At 42.3% G+C, this 22,552-nt stretch overlaps 1 protein-coding gene across 5 annotated transcripts in view; it reads right to left on the bottom strand.

Moving 5' to 3' along the window:
• Positions 1-22,552, bottom strand: part of TOX (thymocyte selection associated high mobility group box) — a 386,296-nt gene that overhangs the window by 43,919 nt on the left and 319,825 nt on the right. For all 5 annotated transcript variants that reach the window (XM_075584054.1, XM_075584058.1, XM_075584056.1 and 2 more), the window contains 2 exons: positions 12,403-12,681; positions 1,617-1,847 (listed from right to left, as the gene is read on the bottom strand). In XM_075584054.1, coding sequence (XP_075440169.1) covers positions 1,617-1,847; positions 12,403-12,681 — 510 coding nt within the window. The remainder of the gene's footprint in view (positions 1-1,616; positions 1,848-12,402; positions 12,682-22,552) is intronic.

Below are 22,552 nucleotides of genomic sequence, written 5' to 3'. Positions count from 1 at the left end.
CTCACAGGTACGCACCACACCGCATGTAATCTGCCCTCAAGCACCCTAGACACCACCGTAGAGTCTGGGGGAAGGGGGAAGCAGGGTTACATGTATATAGATTAATTGTTTTGAAGTTGCTGTGCCACTTAGCAATGTGTATTAAAACTTGCAAAAAGAAGAAATAACTTAACCATGTAAAACATTATGTACATTTTTAACATGTGTTTAATCATTAACCTGGAGGTTCAGTTTCAGATCAAGTTGAACTTCTCACATTAATACAAATCTAACACATTCTGTAAATTAATGCAGAATTTGATCTATTCCCGTATCATAGGCACATTCCTTGGATCGTTCTATTCACACTCAGAGGATAATGTACAATACACAGGTACAAAATAACCTAATATATTAATTTTGAAAGACACGCAATGCAAATGCCTCTATAAATGTCAATTTAGTAAAATCCTGTTGTTATGCCATTTGACACAAATACAATTCTATATAATGCTGCAGACAATTATTTTTGTACAAAGAAAATTCTGTACTGTATATGCATTCCTGGTAGAATATTTGGCAGGTAATCTATATGCCCACACTCCATGCAATTTCACACTCAGAAACAGTATGTGTCAAGAAATACTGTAGGGCTGCACAATGCACAGGGAAGAGGAATATGGATAATATATTTGAGAAAGTTTAGCATTTCACTTTATGCTCATAATAGAAAGATAGAAGAGCACCCACCCTGACTTTCCAGTGTAAGCAATTCCAAGAACAAGTACAGAAATTCTAGGAGGCTAAAAATCCAATGTCCAGTGTATGAAATAATACTTTACTTTTTAAAAATGTATCTCAAAGTGGGTATTTGACGACTCTTTCGGAAAATAAAGTTGTGGAATATTACTGTATATAGTCTTAATCACTGACGTAGCTATAGCCTGCGCAGCCTTGGCAAAGCCCAGGGGCCCACGCTCTTCGGGGCTGCTTCCTCCCGCCTATAGGCGGCCTTGCCGACCATATCTCTCTCTTCTCCCCCAGATAGAGGCAGGTGGGGGGAGATGATGGTATGTTGCGGTGGGCCATCAAAGTGAAGCAGATGAGCAGCCCGCAGAGGAGTTAGGAGTTGCATAGAGGCAGAGCAGGACAGCCGGGGAGGAGGAGGGTGCCCCAGCGGTCTGACCCGGGAGTCTTTCTTATTTCCAGTGTCTATGTTGCTCCTCCCCAGCTGTCCTGCTCTGCCTCCGTGCAACTCCTAACTCCTCTACCAGCTGCTCCTCTGCTTAACTCTGGTGGCCCGCCACCGCGTACCATCTCCCCCCACCGGCCTCTATCACCACCCTGTCCCACAGGTAGGCATGGAGGAGGAGGAGGGGGAGAAAGCTGGAGGAGGGGGAGAGAGCTGGATGATGAGGAGGGATGAGGAGGAGAGATGAGGTGGAGGGGGAGAGATGATGAGGAGAGATGATGAGGAGAGATATCCTGCAATTTAAATTGTGGCACATTTTTCACCTGAATCTACAGAATACGTTCACTTATAATGGGGCCCTGAAAAAAATGTTGCCCGGAGGACTGTGCATGTCTACCGTTGCCCCTGGTCTTAATGACAATATGATACGTCACTTTAGATTTACCTGTTTTTGTTCCTCTCCTAGTCCATCCCACATTGAAGCTACTATTTTGGACACCTCTCCAAAGGTAGCATTTGGATTTTGTCCCTTAATAGCTGCTTGAGTGTCTCTGAAGAATAATGCGTAGGCAGATACTGGCTTCTGTGGCTCATTGGGGTCCTTCTTTTTTTTCTTTTTTGGAGTTTTTGGCTTCTTTCCCACATCAGGGGCTGGCCGTTTTTCAGCTCCACTGATCTGTACAACATATAAATAAACAAACAATAAAATAATAATACATGTTTACATAGAAAATGAAAGTACGATATAACTCACAAATATTAGGTAGAAAGTGCCACTTGCTACATACATCGGTGTAGAAATATAAAGATACTATTGAAGAAATATAGATAGTACTATACTATACTATATGAATGCACATTATAGTCTTTTGATCTACACTAGATTTAATTTGGGGGAACGACCCATCTATTTCAGGCAAGAGGAGGTATAGCATATACTGTATAGAGTATATTCATGAGGTCTTTCTTTTGCTTCTTAATTTATTGCTTCTTAGGATAAAAACTACCCCAGATATTCAATTTTAAAAATAAAAAAAGCGTTTGTCAAAAAATATGTTCAAGATAATTATTACTGCTCTGCCATTATTTTAAATCTTTACTGTATTCATCATGGAAGAAGCCTAATTTTGTAAAACAAGGGCCCTGCTATGTTTTGGATCAATAAGTATATACATTGCCAAAATGAACAAAATACATACAGTTTGTTAACCACTAACTGTGACAGCTGTACCAATTATGTCATAATCAGCCATCACAAATGGGGGGAGCTGTCAAATACTTCTTGAAATATTGAAAGCATAGAGATGGATGTATTTTTTTTTTACATGTGGGAATGATTTGAGGACAACAATTATATTAAAATAAGAGTTATTTGCATGGAAATTAGGATTTCCATGTAGACACACGAGACGATAGTAAGTTTAACATACGGTATGATGCCTGAAGGCGAAATGTATGAATAAGTGATTACAGACAGTACCATTTATACAAAAAATACTATTTTCTTTGTTTGTCATTTTGGTTCTTGTCACATAACTGATGCTTTTTCTAGTGGTTTTGTGCCCCATAAATGGTTGGTAAAATAATGTATACATAAACCTGAAAACTGACGCTTCCACTACTAATCCAATACAATGTTGAAAATATCTACGGTACTGATAATAGTATACAGATGTCACTCAACATGTAAAACTAAATGCAACTTAGTATAACTTCCCAAAGCAGCAGTAGAACTTTATTCAAAATAATCTTAATACTACATAACAGTAAAGTGAAAAAGGATCTATACATTTTATGAAGCACATAACAAGATTTGTGATACATTATTGTTTATCCTTGTGTCTGCTTAACTGTCACTATGTAGGAGTATCGAATGGCATTTTAGGAATTTGAGGAAGATGCAACATCCCGAAATGTTAGGTTAAAGACTGTATTTACTTTGTGCTAAGATAAAGGAATCAGAACAACAGGTCAGAGAGACAACTGTTCCCATAATGTGACAACCAATCAATTTAAGGTCTATCTGGTAAATAAATAAAATATGTAAACACTTTCAATACCTTACATCAAGTAAGAAAGTTTGTTGCAATGCGCCCATGCTGCAAGATTTTCTTTTCTCTGTACTTGATTATAACGTTATATGGATTTTAATAATCATACAGTACTATTGTAGCAGCTGCCACGTTTGTTTCATTTCATTTTTTGCCACCCAGGAAAGGTATAGTATAGTGAAACTATGGCAAGTTTGCCCACTTTCTATAGAATGTGTTAAAAGCTTTGCAATGAAATTGCTCTGATTGTTTTAAAGAAGTAGGAGGAGGGGTCATAATTAAAATAAGTAATTTAGAGATGATAAACTGTGCATATAGTTTAAAAAAAAAAAAGGCCTGAGGTAGGTGGTAGGGCTAGATATAAACATTTTAAAAGTGCAGTCCCCCTAACAAGTGTTTTTATTGATTGTTATTTTTTTTTTAAAGATATAGGGATGCAAATAAATGCAATTTGGAAGTGAAATTATTTTGCGACATGAATGCAGTTGATTGGAGACAGAAGTCAGTGGTGACGGAAGTGACATCACTCCTGGCAGAAGAGGCCATCAGTGTTGCCAGCTTCCACCAGGAGGAGGCAGCGTTGAACGGACAGGGACGGGGAGACACTCTCACTCTCTCACGCTCTCACGCTCTCACTCTCTCACTCTCTCTCACACAGTCACACACTCACATAGTCACACAGTCACACAGTCACACAGTCACACAGTCACACTTGAGAAAAACGACAGACACAAAATCCGTCCGCAGCTCCGCCGAGGGGGAGAAAGAGGGGGCTGCTCTCAGACTCAGCCAGCAGCGGGATATAGAGCTTGCCTGCACCAGCTTGGTGACTGAAACCCCTGTACACCTCTTCACCGCTAGAGGAGCCGGCAAAACATCGATCTGCATTTGACGAGCGGTGTATCCCCCCGAGCACACCCTAGCCGCCGAGCACATCCTCCCCCCGTGAGCCGCCAAGCACACCCTCCCCCCCAGTTAGCCGTCAAGCACACACTCCCCCCTCCGTTTGCCGCCGAGCACCCCCCCCAGCAGCCGCCAGACACCCCCGTGTCCCCATACCTCTGCCGAGCAGGATACAGCTCTGCCGGGGCAGATAGTGGGGGCTGCTTTGGGGCACTCAGACAGCCCCCCTCCTCATTTCTCCGTACCTACACCGCAGAGGAGGGGCGGGGGGCTGCTCCGGCAGAAGGCACCAGCACACACAGCTGTGTCTGCAGCTCCGCGGGAGGGGTGGGAGGTGAAGAGAGTCAGGAGAGAGGGGGCACAGAACCCTGAGAATAACATGCACACACCACACAGAGACACATACTGACTGACACACATGCACACTGACTGACACGCACACATACTGACTGACATGCACACACACAGACTGACACACACACACACACACACACAATCTGACTGACACACTGACACACACACACACACACACACACACACAATCTGACTGACACACTGACTCACACACACACAGACTGACTGACACACATAAACATACACACACACACACTGACTGACAAACACAGACACACTGACTGACACACACAGACACACTCACAGACACATTGACTGACACACACACAAGGAATTCACAGTTATTATAAATATAAAAGTGCAAATAGCTAAAACACGTGTTCTAAGTCCAACTTCATTGTGTTTTGGCCCTGAAATTGTGTTTTAATTAAAAACATCACCATTACAAATACAATTTCTGTGAAAAAACAGTGACAAAAGACAAAGAAGTTTCACTTAAAATGCGCATGCTCGGCACACACTTTTTTTTTTTATATCGGTGGATTGCTACAATTATGGAGGTGTTTATCAAACTCCATTACGGTCAATGCACCCGAATGGGCATCAAGTCCCATTCAAGTCAAAGTGAGTAAATGCCCCTTCGGATGCGTTAACCTGTAACAGAGCTAGATCTACAGTATTTAGGGGTGAGTTTCTTCCAGGCAGCATTCAGTCATGCTGAAACTTTAAACTTTTGCAGAATTGCCCCAAACACTTTTTTTTTGCAATGGTTAGTCGGGCTACAATTGTACGTCATACAAAATAAATGCTTGAGTTGCTTTATAGAGATTAAACAGTTTCATTAAAAGGTGAGAAAATTGGTGTTGAAAAAGAGTATTAATGATTTCATGTTTACAGTTCATGGAAAATTAAAAGTATTTATTTCTGTATATCTTTATTTGTATAGTGGCATCCATGTAGCGCACATTCAGTTTGAATGGGACTGCCAGGGACCCCCGCTGTTAATCTGATGGGTTATTAATCAATGCAGAAATGCTGTGTCTAGTTTAAGGCAAGTCTAAGGCATGTATCCAGCATGTACCTGGGTCTTTTTGGCGATTGCCACTGGTTTGTGTTAGAATAACCGTGGGCACTACAGTAAGAGGAGAATGTGAAGGAGGAGTCAAATGTAACACCTAAGCAGAATGTGTGTTATACTGGGTGTATGATAGTGCTGCAACGGTAATGGAGAAGGGGCAATAGGGCCAGGTTTGGGAAGATGTATGAGGAGCTCCATTTTTGACATGTTAAGTTTGAGTTGGCAGAGGGTAATGCAGAATAATATAGTGGAGAGAAATTCAGAGACTGTTCTGGACAGCAGGTGTAAGGTCAGGTGTTGAAGGGTAAATTTGTGTGTCATCAGCGTAAAGGTCATATTTGAACTCAAAAGATGTGATAAAGTCACCTAGAGAGAGTGCATATAGAGAAAAAAGAAAAGGTCACAGGACAGAACTCTGGGGTGCACGTACAATACGCCCATCGAAAAATTGATGAGAAGGAGGTGTTAGCGAAGGAGATACTGAAAGTATGATGGAAGAGGTAAGAGGATATCCAGGATAGACCTCTGTAACAGATACCAAGAGAATGGAGAATGTAAAGGAGAAGAGGGTGGTCCACATTATCAAAAGCTGCAGAGAGTTTGTAATATTAGCAGAGTCTAATGACCTTGGTCTTTGGCAGCATGAAGGTTATTCGTTATTATGGTGACGGCTGTTTCAGTGGAGTGAGCCAGATTATAGAGGGTTCACAATAGCAGGTAAGAAAAAATTGGAGCAAGGTGTTCAATGAATTTAGAGGGGAAACGCAGGAGGTAGACATGGGGATAGTTAGGGAGACAGGTAGAGTCAAGCTTGCTATTTTTGAGTAAAGGTATAACAGTTGCATGCTTGTAGAAGGTGAAAAAAGTACCAGAGCTAAGAGAGGAGTTTAAAATATGTGTGAGTGAAGGGATTAGAGAGGAAGCAAGAGGTTTGAGAAAATGGGAGGGAATACGACCAAGAGGGCAAATGGAACAGAGAGAGGAGGAGAGCAACAGCGACGCTACCTCCTATGTGACATAGAAAAATCAGTCAAAGAAGGAAGGAAGAGAAATAGGAAGAGGAAGAGTACAATATGACGATACAGAGGAGATAGAAATCTACAGGGAGGGGTCAAACACTTTACTTAATATCACGTTTAGATGCATAAGTGCAAATTGTATCACTCGTAACAGAGTATAATGTAGATAAAATTCAGCTTTGAATAGAAGCAATGGTAATTTTCATAAGGAAATAGCACAGACAATTGTAATTTACTAAAACTATTCCTATAACACTTACATAAATTAACTAAAATGATAATTACTGATTATCAGATTGTATTGCTTTATTTTCTATCTGCAACTACATAGCAGTCCTTTGTAAACTGTTTCTGGGGAAGGCTAAAAATTAGATTACATGGAAAGGTAATAGATTTCATACTGCTCAGAAGGCAAGAGGGCAGCCAATATCAAATTGGAAATTCTTTCTGCAATAATAAACTCATTTCTTGAATTAAATTGAAATTCATTACGAACTACTGTAATTTTAATGAAGATGCAGGTCACTTGACATTAGTCTGTTTAAAGTCTTCTTTGGTTTTATGTTTTGTGCTATGAAATAGAATGAGCCATACAATAAATGTATTGGTGGATCATTGCAAGCCGGAAAGATAAAATTAGCATCTCTAGCCAATAATATTTAGTCTGCTCATTTACAATTATGGAAAACATACATTGTAAATTTAGTTACATTATAAATGCTATAAGTTTTATCTGAGGACACAGCACTGCCTCAGGATGTATACAAGCTTCAACACAGTTTCACATTTACATAGCATTGAATCTTCCTTGGCATTAAAATCTTAGTAAATACTTGCATTATTGTGGGAGACATATGTTTGCTCAAGCATACACATTTTGCTTTTGCTGTAAGGGTCACAAATCTTGTTACTTCATGCGCTACAGTTGTTCAATTACTCTTCCAGGTTCTTAAAGTCTTATTTTTTATTTAATTCATTATGTTTAATCATAATAACACATTTATGCCCATTAGAAAGATAACATTCCTGAATAATATAAGTTTTACAGACATATGGTAGAGACATACGTTATATACCAGAGCAGTACATGAAGAATGTCATAACCACTGCAAAAAGTAGTGCAATTGTGTAAGAAAAACTGCAGGGATATTAAGAAATGACACATTACTTGGGTATATTACTTTTTTTGCCTAGAGTGTCTATAAAATAACTTCTTCATAGCTTTTTATTTGATCAATAACAAAGAAAATGGGATAGCTTTCAGTATAGAGTTAATAAGGATAATGACAATTTACTGGATTGATAAATAATCTAAATAAATTGTATTTTCAATATGCAGGTGTTAAATCTAACACACCCAGTATACAGTGTATACTGTCCGATTTCTGCAGTCTTTACATTTGCCAGACTGTCCATGGCATTCTTTTCTTTAGAATGACAACCGAGGCCTACAAGCAGGAGGTAAGCAACATAGCAGTTAAATTAATAACTCTGTAGCATTAGGCTGCAGTCCCAGTGCGTTCTGTAGCACGCGTGCCCGGCAGTGGGGCGGCGCGTGCACAGCGCTTCACCGCAGATCGCGGTCCTGGGAGAGAGGGAGAGTTTGTGACGGGAGGGGGCGTGGGGGGTTTGCGGGGGCGTGGTCATGACCTCACGCGGCTGGTCCGCCCTCATTGGCTGAACCGCCAGCGGGGGCGTGGCCACGCCTCCATCGCAAGTTCCAAATACAAAAGAATTGTGTGTGAAAACTTGCAGTACAGCGCGCCGGCTAATTGCGCCCTGACGCATGTACTGGGCCTGGATAGATTGGGGGGCGGTCGCACGCCAGAACGCACAGGGAACGCTGCATGAGAGGTGCCAATATTGAAGCTTCAAGTGTTAGATTATATAACTATTTCTTAATAAGTATCTGTCACTTCAAACAGTATATACTTTAATTAAACTAAATTATGGAACCTTAGGCCTCGGGCATGGTCAGCGCCTATGCGCTGACCCGTGCTGAGGCGCGCTGCTGCTCAAAACTGAGCCCCTGCAGCCGCAATGAGAGCGGCTTTAGCAGGGGCTGGCGCACGCTTGCGGAAGCGTGTGTCTCACAGAGTTTTTAAATTTGGCGCTTGCCGGAGCGCAGGGCCGGTCACGTGAGCGGTTCGCCCAATGAGGGCGAACCAGCTCTGTGACGTCACTGGCCCGCCCCCTGACGGCGCGCTGTGTAAGGCCAGGGAAAGCACCACTTTCCCTGAGCCTCAGCGCGCCTCCGCACTGTTTGGGGCACTATGTCCCAGGTCTTAGTTAGAAAACAAAAGCTCAGTATGATGCTTCATATATGTGTAGCCAGGTCCCCCTTCTGCTTGCGGACCCCCCCCTCCGGGTACTCACTGTGCGGCAGTCGGGATTAGATGCGGCCGTTCGCGGTTAGGTGTGGGGGCATGTGCGCGCGCAGCGCGCTCTCCTCAGATGCGGCCGGTTGCCGGGGATGCGTGCGGCCGGTTGCTAGGGTCGCGGTCGGGTTGCGAGGCGCTCCCGGCGGTTCCCGGTGCAGGGCGCCGCCATGACAGTTCCTCGCGCATGCGCAGACTGCCGATGCGACGGGAGGCCCTGGTTAGCTCGCGCATGCGCAGTACAAGCACGCGAGAACGCCACCAATGAGAGGAGGGCTCTTGAATGGGACTTCAAGTCCCATGAGCCTCGGGAGCGGCCCCATGATGCCAGGGAGCCAATAGGGCTGCAGGAGCTCCCTGCTTGGAGAGAATTAGATACATTTCGTGCGCAAGGAGCACGTTAGTCAGGACCAGGACAAGCTAGGGGTAGGAGGTGAGTGCAGGGGTCAGTGACCCACTGCATTAGGCCAGCAGCCCCCCCTAGGCCCCAGTTAGGTCCTGAGCCACTGTGTAGCTTGTGGTGCTATAGGGACAGGCCCTAGATAGGGACACTGCCCCATTAGCTATTTGTATAGTCAGGGACACAGCACTGAAGCCGTGCAGCCCTGCGAGGTGGGTTCTGGGCTCAGAACGCCACCAAAGACACTGAGACTAAGGTGATATTATCCACGCTGGAATTCACCCAACCCGGTGCGGAGGACGACGTCGGATCGGCGGAATCCCTGTCGTAGTCTGCGGAACCCCGGGGTGGGAGCCCCGGGCAGGTATCATTCTTCAAGTGCACCAACACTGTACAGCAACGCAAGAAGCACGCCTAAAGGGTGGGGTATCACTTGGGGACACTTACGTGGAGAGTGGCCAAGGGCCTTGCATAGTGCTATTGGACACGGATTGGGGATACACGGTGGTGGGAGAGGGGTGTATGTTATACCTTACCCAAACTGCAACGTTGAATGTTATGTATAGTAGAATATAAGTTATGCGAATATATGCAGTAAAGCCTGTCCTGTTTTACAACTGTGTGGATACCGTGATTGTTTCCTGTGAGGGCCTCCTCCCACTCCGTTGGGATCCCTCCCAGGTGGAGGCTTTGCACCACGAGATTGTTATATGTATGTACCCCAGGCTCCCCGAGCAGAGGCTTAGGCTCCTGAGAGCCACACAGGTATACACAGCAGTAGTAGCGTCTGTATTCACAGGGAATACCCGTTACATATGTTATTTAAGTAATAATCCCCGAAGAACAGGGCATAACTGGCCAATAATGCCAGCCAGGGCATTATAAGCCTACATTTAGCCTATAATAGTAATAATCCCCTCAGAACAGGGCATTACTGGCCAATAATGCCCTGGCTGGGTTAAAGTCCCCCGGCTTCACCTCGGGCCTTCAACTCTTCCAGCCAGGGCATTATTGGCCAGTAATGCCCTGTTCTGAGGGGATTATTACTATTATAGGCTAAATGTAGGCTTATTTTTAATTTTGTTTAATTTTTCATAAAAAAAATAAATGTTTGTAGTCATATTGATTTTAATCAGCATGATTGTCTACATTCTTATGCTTTTACTGCAAGTTTATTAAAAGGAAATTGTACATACACACAGCCCCCTCTATACACACACACACACACACACACACACACACACACACACACACACACACACACACACACACACACACACACACACACACACACACACGCTGCATTCGCCCTCTATATACACAAACACACTCTGCAGTCACCCTACACACTGTGCAGCTCCCATCCTCTACACCCACAAAACACACTGCAGCCCTCCTCCATCCTGTACACTCACAAAACACACACAGCAGCCCCCCCTCAACACCCACAAAACACACTGCAGACACACACAGACACACAAACACACAACACTGCACCCCTCCACCACCCACAAAACACACACTGCAGTCCCCCTCTGCACCTACAAAACACACACTACAGAGATACAGACTCTGCCATCTCTACATCCACAAAACAAACACCAGCAGCCCCCCCTCTACAGCCCCCTGTAAACCCACACACTGCAGACACACTCACCAACAAAACACTCTGCACCCCTCCTCCACTCACAAAACACACACTGAAGACACACACACACTATATATAGCTCCCCCTCTACACCAACAAAACACACACAGCAGAAACACACCAACAAGACTCTGCTGTCCCCTCTACACTCACAAAACACACACACAGCAGCCCCCCTCTACACCCAGAAACACACAAAACACAGACACACACAAACACCAAAACACACTCTGCAGCCCTCCTCCACTATCTACACCAACTGACACACTCACACTGCAGCCCCCTCTACACCCACAAAACACACTGCAGACACACACCAACAAAACAAACTGCTGCCCCCTCTACATAAATAAAACACACACAGCAGCCCCCCTCTACACCACTGCAGCTCCCATATAAACCCACACACAGCAGACACACACACACACAAAACACTCTGCACCCCTCCTTCACCCACAAAACACACACTAAAGACACACACTGCAGCCCCCCCTCTACACCCACAAAATACACACTGCAGACACACACAAACCAACAGAATGACAGCTCTACAGCCACAAAACACACACTGCAGACACACACACACACACACACAAAACACTCTGCACCCCTCCTCCACCCACAAAACACACACTGCAGCCCCCCCCCCCCCTCTGGACCTGCAAAACACACACTGCAGAGACACACACATCAACAAAACAGACTATGCCACCTCGACATCCACAAAACACACACCAGCAGCCCCTCTCTACACCCACTGCAGCCCCCTGTAAACCCACACACTGCAGACACACACCAACAAAACACTCTGCACTCCTCCTCCATCCACAAAACACACACTGAAGACACACACACGCACTTCCCCCTCTAGACCAACAAAACACACACACACCAGACACACGCCAAAAAGACTCTGCTGTCCCCTCTACACCCACAAAACACACACCAACATAAGACACACACACTAATAAAACACTCTGCTGATCCCCTTTACAACCACAAAACACAAATACAGACACACAAACCTTTCCCCTCACTCTCCTGTGCAGAGCTCTCTGTAGGCAGGGTGGGGGAGGAGTCAGTGCCTTGCTGCTGCGTTCTGTCCAATAAACTCCCCTGTCTAAGAGCAAATTTCACTCTTTGTGAATGAGAACTGAAAGCGGATTGGCTGAAAAACTTGGCAAGCTGCCAAAAATTCCGGGCCATTACTGATTGAATAATGCCCGAAATTTTTACCAATCAGAGAGCAGGGATTTCAATAACGCCCGGAATTTACCAGCTTTAACCTACAATTAAACTTATGTTCTTACTTTTTGCAGATCTACTATGTGCACGAAACATATTATTTAATTGACCATACAATGACTAGAATTAAATTGATTTACAAGATTTGTTCATACCTTGGCAGTATCATCCACTTCATCTTCATGGACTGAACTAGATGGTGAAGGTGTGGCAGATTTACTTCCAGGTGGAGATGGAGAATTATGGGTAACATTGTTTCCTCCCATATTTAATCCAAGCTGAGCACTCAGCTGTGACTGGTTGATTGTAGTCAACTGACCATGTTGCATCATCCCTGACTGTCTGATATCTTGAGGCTGGACTCTTTGTCTCATAGCTGCTATATGGGAATGAGACGTGTACTGAGTTCCGGCAGAATTCTGTAGCTCTTGCATCTATCCAACAAGAAGAAAATGTTTGAGATTATTTTATTATACCTTTTAAACCATGCTTCCTTTCCTGCTATATATTTTGTGTACCAACTGTATGTCTCAATAGCATGATGATTTACAGAATATAATCATAAATATTCACTTGCAGATATTACATTTAATTTGAATACAAAAAAATCTCATACATTTTATGACTGATTAAAAAATAAATTATCATTATTAAAAATACAAAATGTTGTTTTAGCAAGTAGCATGTTGCCATTTATTTTATTGTATACTATTACATTTCTCTTCTGTAATGTATTTCCAAAAATATATTTTTGGGCATCAAAGTCTCTACTTTTGGTTAAGAGAAAATAATAAAGAGTTTGTGAAATCTGATTTGACCATTGAGTTCAGTATTTGATGTCTCTAGTTATGAGGTTCAATGGGGTAGACACACCGAGTCCAGTTAATTTTGACTTAATAACGTAACGTTCCCGAAATAGGGGACCGATATAATTTTTCTCCTTGTTAACGGGTATCCTCAAAGCTAATGAGATGCAAAAGTAAAGTCCATTAGCCAAACGACCATCATGACATTACCTGGATGAGCGAGGCTTATCATAGTGTTAAGACGTGTTAAAAAAACACACTGCACATGTACATTGGGAAAGAGTGTTATTAGGGAATGTTACGTATTAGTGGGCCCTTAACACTACGCCCATGATCATGTTACAATTTTTAATAAATACACATGCCCAATTGCAAACCTCAGCCATTTTCTACTGCAACACTGTAGAGATGGCTTCTCAACCTCCTACCTCCACTCATGTGGCTACAACTGCTGCTGGGACAGGCAGAACAAGGAGTGTTACATTTAATGATGAGGAGCTTCAGATTTTAATTGAAAGTGTGGTGGCTAACCACACTAAATTAATGGTGGCTCTAAATAAAAAGACCAGCATTGTTAAAAAGCAGCACATTAATGCCGCAGTTCATTAATGCACAATTGAATACTGTCCGTGCCATTGATATGCTGAAAACGTGATAGGCGGAGAGTAAGGCAAAGTAAAAAAACAATTAGCGGATCATGATGCTTAAGCTAAGAAGATTGGAGGAGGCTCACATGTTGTCCCCTTGCACCTGACCCCAATTGAGGAGCTGCTCAGCTCAGTGATTCCACGCTCCCAGGTAGTTAGAGTACCTGGCCGTGTGGACTCCACAGATCATGAGAGACCTACACTACACTACAGTACAATTATAATACAGTCGATATCAATCTCATGTATACATTAGTGATGTACCTGGTACCCGGAAATTACCCGGTACCCGGCTTACCCGGTGGTTTTTCAGCTACATGGAAATTACCCGGACCCAGCTGCAGGGGGCTGTGACCGGCTCCGGGTCGGAACCGGCACCGGGCAATTTCACAGTAGCTAAAAATACTTCAACACTTACCTGCAGCCGGCGACGGAAGGTGAGGAAGACCGGTGAGAAAGACCGCAGCAACATCTGGGAGCAGCAACAGATGTTCTAGTGGCGGAAGCAGCAGAAGTCCGTGTTCAGCCGGCGGGAGCAGTAGGAATACAGCACACAGCTGATGCTGGTTGGAGCCAGGGAACCATGTGACCGGAGAAGGAGTGTTCCAATTGGACAGCTGGCTCCTCCCCGGCTGTCCAATAGGAACTCTCCTTCTCCGGTCACATGGTTCTCCGGCTCCCACAAGCATCAGCTGTGTGCTGTATTCCTGCTACTTCTGCCGACTGAACACGGACTTCTGCTGCTGCCACCGCCACCAGGACGTCTGCTGCTGCTCCCATAACGTCGCCGCAGTCCTCCTCACCCTCCGCAGCGGTCTTGCTCACCCTGCAGGTAAGTGCCGTCCGCGTAACCAGATAGCCGGGTTCCCGGTCAGTTAAAATTATTCATTTTGTCCGGGTACCTGTTACCCGGTTTTCGGAAAATTTAGGACAAAGAACAACACTAGTATACCTCACTTTTGACACAACCTAGAAAATTAAATTAAACATTACTGTCTTTTCGCAGTGTAATCATGCATACAGATGAGGAGTAATAAGCTAAATAATGTATGTGACATACTTACATGTGTACCACATAAGACCTGTGTCCCTCACATCATGTTTCTGTATAAATGCATGCAAGACTTATGTTAGCCATAGCAATCACGTTAAAAATAATCACTGTTAAAGTACTTAATATCACTTACTGGCCAGGACATAATTGAAAATGAGTGGTCACTCTATATTTTATTGCAAAAATAATAGGGTTATAAACTATAGCATGCCTCAGCTCTCATCGGAATAAAGGCCTTATAAAGTTTAGCAACCGTTTGTGTATCAGAGCTTCAGGGCTGTCACGTGAGACCAGGACTATTACACCAGGGAACAACTCCCCAGACAGAAACACAAGAGTTTATAAAATTAATTTATTGGAAAAAAGTTATCCACAACTGACATAAACAGATACACATTTACAACAGGGAAAACTGGGGTTATCTTATAGTTCTAGGTGCAGGGAGAGAGATTTTCCCTGATCTTCCCCCACACTATGTTTTCTGGACTGGAGTCCAGGCCTGGCACCATGTCATGGGAGACCAGGCATTTACACCTTTTTACAAGGATCATACATTGAGCAAAACAGGTCAATGAAATAAATTGTACATTTATTCACAGGAAAAGGCAGACACACAATTTTACACAAACAACATAAAAAAAAGACAAACTTACTGGGGGTCTGTGGGTGAAAACTAGATTTTCCTAGGTGCAGGGGCTTCTAAATCCCAAACTTACCCTGACAGGGACCTAGCCTGAAATGTCCTGGAACTGAAATCAGTCTGCAATTCCAGATGCCACTGCTCCCCTCTCTCCAGAGGACTTGAATTTACTTGCTGGACTGGGTGCTTAGAATCTACAAATCTGAGTAGCTCAAGGGTTTATAATAATTCTGAGTTTCATTCACAAAACCCTGCAGCCATTCTGGGCGTGGGAGTTTCCTAACCAGCCAATCAGAGCGATGCTGGTCTTATGAAGCCGGGCAAGTGGGGGTGCTGAATCTGCCAAGGGCATATGCAAGGTTGCCACCTCAGCCACTTGCTATTCAGGAGCCACACGCTGGGTTGGGCTCCTCCAAGTATGGTGGGGCAAATGGAAATTCAGAGAACTTCCATTCATCCCAGGACGTGGGTACTTGAGCTCTTCCCTCCTGCCCAAATGGTCTTGACACCTCAGACATCCTCTGTGGCTTTCATCTCCGATGTCATGTCAGACATATTGGCACCAAGTTGGTAGCCCCAGTGGCCTGTCAGAACATTGGTTCTGAAAGTCCAAGCTCATTTACTGTGCACAAAGCATATATGCACTTAACACACTTTGTTAATAAAATCTACACTTTAAAAACCTAAGTCTTTCTGGTATGGGAAATAGAATAAAAAGCTGCACTTTATTTTTCACTAGCCATATTCCCCACACACTATTGCATAGACTTAGTATGGATTCTAAGAATCCCCTCACAACCGTATATGTATGGTTGGAGCACCTCAGAATGCCTATACCGGTTCTGGGTGACCTGGGCATTTACTGGGAGTCCCCATTAATCTAGGGATTCCTTGACTGTTTAAGGGACACCTCACATTCCTATGCCCCTTGTACCTTTCTGGTCTGTGCTGAAACAGGGAACCCCTAGTGGTGAGTCACGAAAGCGTTTCAAGCAGATGTATTGCCAAGACAATGTGCCTACATGTATATAGGAATCACTCATGCTTCCCGGGTACATTTTTGGGGTATCCAGCAACTATGGACCCCGGCTACCTAGGCACATTCTGACAACACTTTTTCCACAAACCCCCCTCGAGACCCATACCACAGCAATCTCTGCTTGCTGCCACTCCTTGAAAGGTAAAAACAAATAAAATACTTTATTACCGCACATTACAGGTTATGCATATACAAACCCTGGGCTCAAGAGCGGACACTCTGGAACCCCAATACATGGATCAGAGGTAACAAAATGGGCTTAAACCTTTATTGAGGTTTTAGGCTCACTAGGGATGTACAGCAGCGACTGCGACTATTCTAACACAAACCAGTGGCAATTGCCAAAAAGACCCAGGTACACCCAGGTACATGCTGGATACATGCCTTAAACTTGCCTTAAACTAGACCCAGCATTTCTGCATTGATTAATGGCCCATCAGATTAACAGCGGGGGTCCCTGGCAGTACCATTCAAACTGAATGGGACTGCCAGGGACCCCTGCAGTGTTAATCCTATGGGTCATTAGTCAATGCAGAAATGCCTTAAACTTGCCATAAACTAGCCAGGTTACACCCAGTACATACCCAGAATGTAACCGGGCTAGTTTAGGGCAAGGTTTAGAATTGTCGTGGTCTCGTCTGTGCTGTCGGGATAGTCCATCAGCATTACCATGCTCACTGCCTTTCTTGTGCTGGATGGTAAAATCAAACTCTTGCAATGCAAGGCCCCCTCGAAGCAGTTTGCCATTCTCCCCCGACACACTTTGTAGCCAACTTTGTGGATTGTGATCTGTGGTCACAGTGAAGGACCAGCCATACAAATAGGACTGCAATTTCTTCAGAGCCCAAACTATGGCCAGGCACTCCTTCTCAATTGTGGCATAAGTCACTTCCCTGGGTAGCAGTTCCTACTCAGATAGACAATGGGGTATTCACCCCTTCTTCCCCCACCTGGCTGAGTACAACAGTGATACCATAGTCTGAGTCATCGGTCTGCACAATTAAATTCTTTGTGTAATCAGGTGCAGCCAGGATGGGAGCAGTAGCCAGTGCTGTCTTCAATGCCTGAAACGATTTTTCACAGGCAGGAGACCAGGCTACCAGAAATGAAAGGTGTTTCTGTGTCAAGTCAGTCAGGTGTTTAGCAATGGCACTATACTGAGGGACAAACTTCCTATAGTAGCCCGTGGTGCTTAAAAATGCCATGATCGGCTTCTTGGTTCTAGGTACTGGCAACTGAACTATAGCTTCAACCATAGCTGGTTCGGCCTTCAAATGCCCTCCACTCACTCTGTGCCCTAAGTATAATACTTCAGCCATACCCATTCTGTCCTTCTTAGGTACAAGGACTACTCGACAAGCCCAAGGGCTCTGAGTTGGTACAATTACCCCTAGGGCCAGCATCTCCGTCACTTCCCTCTCTTTTCCCTTTCACCTCTGCTTGATATTCGATAAGCATGCTTATGCAGAGGTCTTTGATCACCAATAAGCACTGGGTGATCTGTGATATGTGTCCTGTCTGGCTTATCCGTGAACAGGTCCCTATGCTGCTCTAGCATAGCCTTTACTTGTACTCTCTGCTGTGCACTGAGCTAACTCTATCTCATCCTGCTCTACTGCGCCCCCCTGCCTAGATTCCCCTAGGAGGTCAGGCAGAGCATTGCTCACCGGGTCCCCCATCGGTGGGCTACAGTTAGTTATCAAAAAAAAGAACGCTGCGACGTTCGAAATGCATTGGATGGGTCTTTTGTCACATTAAAGTGCCCTTTTAATCATTTTTTTGTCCTGGGTTCTTCCTGCTCCATTTGTGCTGGTGCGCTTTTTGGTCTCCCTTTTCCCTGTATTGCATTGAGTAGCTGCACAGCCTGCCTGCCTGCCCTACCAGGATGTGAGTACTTGTATATTTTTCAGGGGAACCTGCCAATGAGACTGATGGTGAGTGGGTTGCACCATACACCACCTGTATTCAGGAGGATAGTACCCATTATATGACACAATAGGTACTATATCAATTGTTAGTACCCTTTTACAGTGGTCTGGCTTATTATCATTTTGAGATATACCTGCATTTGAGCTCTTCAGCTATTTTCCATAACATAATGAACAGCAGCAAGGAAACAAACCTCTAATGCGTTTTGCGCAGGCGCCTGCGCTTTATTAAAGAGTCTTTGATAAAACGCAGACGACAGCGCGAAACGCGTTAAGAGTTTTTTTCTTGCTGCTTATCATTATATGCCAATAATACTATCTTTGTATTAGTATTTAGCAGTTCGGTCTCATTCTCCCTTTGAAGCAGTTGCAGCGCCTCACAACTTCATCTTCACTGTACAAAATAGCTAATTACTATATCAAATGTTTTCAAAATGTCTCTAAAATGCACAGATGTTGCCGAGTAATTAATGTCCATGCTCATTTAGAGGATGATTCACTAAAGGTTGATAAATTAAGACATTTGCGTTCATTATTTAAACCTAATCGTATTTATCGTTCTATTAACTAAAGTCATATCACAGGCATTAAAGAAGCAATAAGGGGCTTTTTACCACTGTGGTATGTCAGTATTATTGTTACTCAGTGTATGCAAATGAGTATTCAGATGTGTGCAAATGAAGAATTGATGGCTAATCATTTGTTATTCATTAAACTCATTATCTTGCCTATGTAAATAATAGCTATTGTAGAAATAGGCAAGATATGACTAGATGACCTAGAATAATTGTACAAATACATGATATCAACAATGTTGAATTTACTAATATATTAACCCCTTAGAATCCCACGTGGTCAGCTACACATTCTCATTCCCATGACTACATGGCCACTTGTGCTACTAAAGGCTTGTTATTTCCACATATGGATGTTATGTTTTTGTTTATTCGTACCATATTTATTGTTTATATAACCCCTTGGGTTCCTGAACAAATGTCATAGAGTTTTTCTTTGTAAGAAATCCCATTACATAACTCTATTATAAAAATGTGTGATCCTTCCATGCATCCTCTCTCACTCAATATAGCATTGCTAGTGCTGATTAATTGAGATTTGTATGACTTAATACTTATTTGTTTCTAAAGCATTACTTAACGCTGAGTTATGACAATGATGAGAATGATTATCACAACCGATTTAAGAATAAATAATTCTTAGTGAATGCAGCTGCACGTATTACAATTATCGCCAACACTCTTTGGGCTAGATTCACTAAGCTTCACTCATTAGGGTAAGTAATGTAACGTAATCTAAAACAGCAATGGCCATTAGTTAACGTCTTATTCACGATGGAAATCTCTCTCTTTCTCTCGAATACAACAAAATTGAGACAAATAGATCAAAATGGCTCATGGCTGCAATGTTGATGACAAAATACAGCAAAACCATGAATTGTCTCACTTTTATTGCTATACATATGAGAGAAAAAAGGGGAACACATATATTTGTGTGTTTGAAAATGGGTCTATAATTCATCAATCGTTCTCTAAAGGTTCAAAACAGCATGTTATATACCCTCTACTCTGAAAATGTTTGTCTCAATCCAATTAAATCCCATGAAAAACACTTGGACTATTCAGATATTCATTGTGTATGATGTTATTTTCTGATCCACGCAGACTTTTTAATCAGATCATCCTCCAGCAAAAAAATCGGTAACTTCCCAGCATCCATTGCACCGACTGCAGGGTAGCAGTTCTGTTCTTTTCTCTCAAAGTGACACCACATGAAATTTTATATAAAAAAATGTTGTTGTTTATTTACTGGAAGAAGTAGCACAAGGAGAAAAGATACTATATAAATGCAGAACCAAGAGATAACAATTTCACACAGAGATTGTTCTCCCTAATTTAAATAATAAAGGAAAAATAAACAAAATGGATATTTCCTCCATGGCTCTCATAATACAGAATCCTGCCTCAGCACTACTTTCTTGCCCCAAACGCAAAGGACATGACCTGGAAAAAATAAATAGGATACGTATACTGTATGTACTGTATGTCTATGTAAACACATTTAAAACCTATTAGATCACTGCAACCCAACTATTCAAATCCATACTGGTCTATTTTTGTGCAACATTATGTTTAGGGTATACTTATAGTTATATATTTAAGGTCACTGTTCTTTCCAAATACCAGTTGCCTAGTGGTAAAAGCATTATTCTTTGATGTGGGGGGATCTGGTGTATGATACTGTATATTCCTAGCTCCATGTGATCTGGCATAAATCACATTTCTCCCTGTGTCTCGGTCACCAAATGGGACTACACACTTGTAAATTCTCTGCTGCATATACAATAAGTGTTATATAAAAAATAAATACATACCAGCATACCTCCCAGTCAAATATGTGCACTTGCAAAGCTATCATTATCTCTGCCTCTAGCAGACAATTTATATTAAAACAGTTGTACACATAAAGCTCTAACTACATCATAACTGTATCTCTTTTGATCCAGCTGTTTTACTGAATAGCAGTTGGTGAACAGAGAACTAGAACATGGGTAACCCCCAGGCCTTATTTGCTAATGTTACTCACCAGCTGCTGCTTTATATGGTGTTAGCAGGCAAGGCCTGGATCAATGCCAGTTTCAAGAAAAAACAAGAGACAGTAAAGCATCTTTGAAGCCCTTCCATTTACCCCTGTCTGTCAACGCTTGACACTGAACATTGTTGAGTACTGTCCCCAGGGCGACTGAAAGATGTTGCTGGAGTTGAACTGTGAATGGACTGAACCCCTTTGTACAAATAACTTACTTTAGAAAGAAAGAAAAAAATAGGCATTGATCAGTATGAATCACTGGACATTTTTCAAAATGTCCGTCTGGATATAGTACTGTATGTCTCAAGGATATACTTAAATATGAATGTACATTTAAAGTTGGTGGATTTCATCATACATTATGATTTTTTTTAGATATCTGATGAGGATCATCCAGTTTTCTCAGCTGTTTATAATTTACCAACATTTTGTGGATTCTCACATACAGATTTCTTAGATCTCTTTCAGTAAAACCCCACAAATGTTGTTTCACCCGTTTGCCAAAACGGTCTCATTATATTCAAAGAAGAACATGTTTGCAACACAGCAACATTTATCCTGCAGAATCTAACAATCTATCTCCGCTCTATATTGCACTCAAGGTTTTGAGCCTTTAAAACCAAATGGAAAATATAGGTAAATGTAGATGATGTTACAAATATTAATTAAGAAATGTCCTTTCATTTATTTATTTTACATTTGTTAATTATATTGAACTTTTTTTGTAAAGCATATTGTGTTGGTAATTTGTTTTAACATATGAATACATATTATATTGACTTTGATCTTTCCTTATATGATTTAGTATTCTGTTAACTCATAGAAACAAGTGGTATACAAATAAGTGTCACCAATTTCCTGCATAGGAAATATATTTCCTATTTTCTACAAAGTACGATTTCATCATAGTTTTAAGATATATAAAAGGGTGCTTAATATGTTTAAAAGTTATTTGCTCTAAGTTAAAAAGGTAGCAGGAAATTCAGATTGTGAAAGGTACATGGTTATTAATATTTGTAATATTGAAATAAGGACATCACAATTAAAGATTGATTCTGTATTGCTTCCTCATTTTTAAAGGCCCTAAAATGATTTTGATGATAATGGTTTTTGAAAAGTGCAAATAGACTTTGATCTTTGGCCATAAAATATTTTTGATGGATTGTCTTGCAACATAAATGCTAAAGTTATATTATGCTCATACTTCTCCCTTTATTAATCTACTTATACACTTACACAAAAATGAAAGTGCACACAATGTAATTTTGACTTACCGTGTCTTTCTCTTTCATGTTTTAATATGAACGGCTAAAGGTCTCAAAGCTAATCAGAAAAGACCTTGACTACAGTACTATTCTCCCTTCTTATAATACCATTCTCCCTAAACCAACATCATAATGAAGAGTTATTAAAAGGGTTAAAAACCTATTAAATGTCAAAAATTTCCTTGACTCAAAGTTATAAAAAAAGAAACAGAATAGGCTTTCTCTCTGAATTATTTAAATCTTTACTGACTGATCAGTGAGCCATGAAATTAGAAAAGTGTTGTTAGAAGTGTTCTCTGGTTCTTATGAAACTTAAGCATAA

The sequence above is a fragment of the Ascaphus truei genome, chromosome 2 (genome assembly GCF_040206685.1).
Source record: "Ascaphus truei isolate aAscTru1 chromosome 2, aAscTru1.hap1, whole genome shotgun sequence".
Classification (NCBI taxonomy): domain Eukaryota; kingdom Metazoa; phylum Chordata; class Amphibia; order Anura; family Ascaphidae; genus Ascaphus; species Ascaphus truei.
This window is presented reverse-complemented; position numbering and strand designations above follow the sequence as displayed.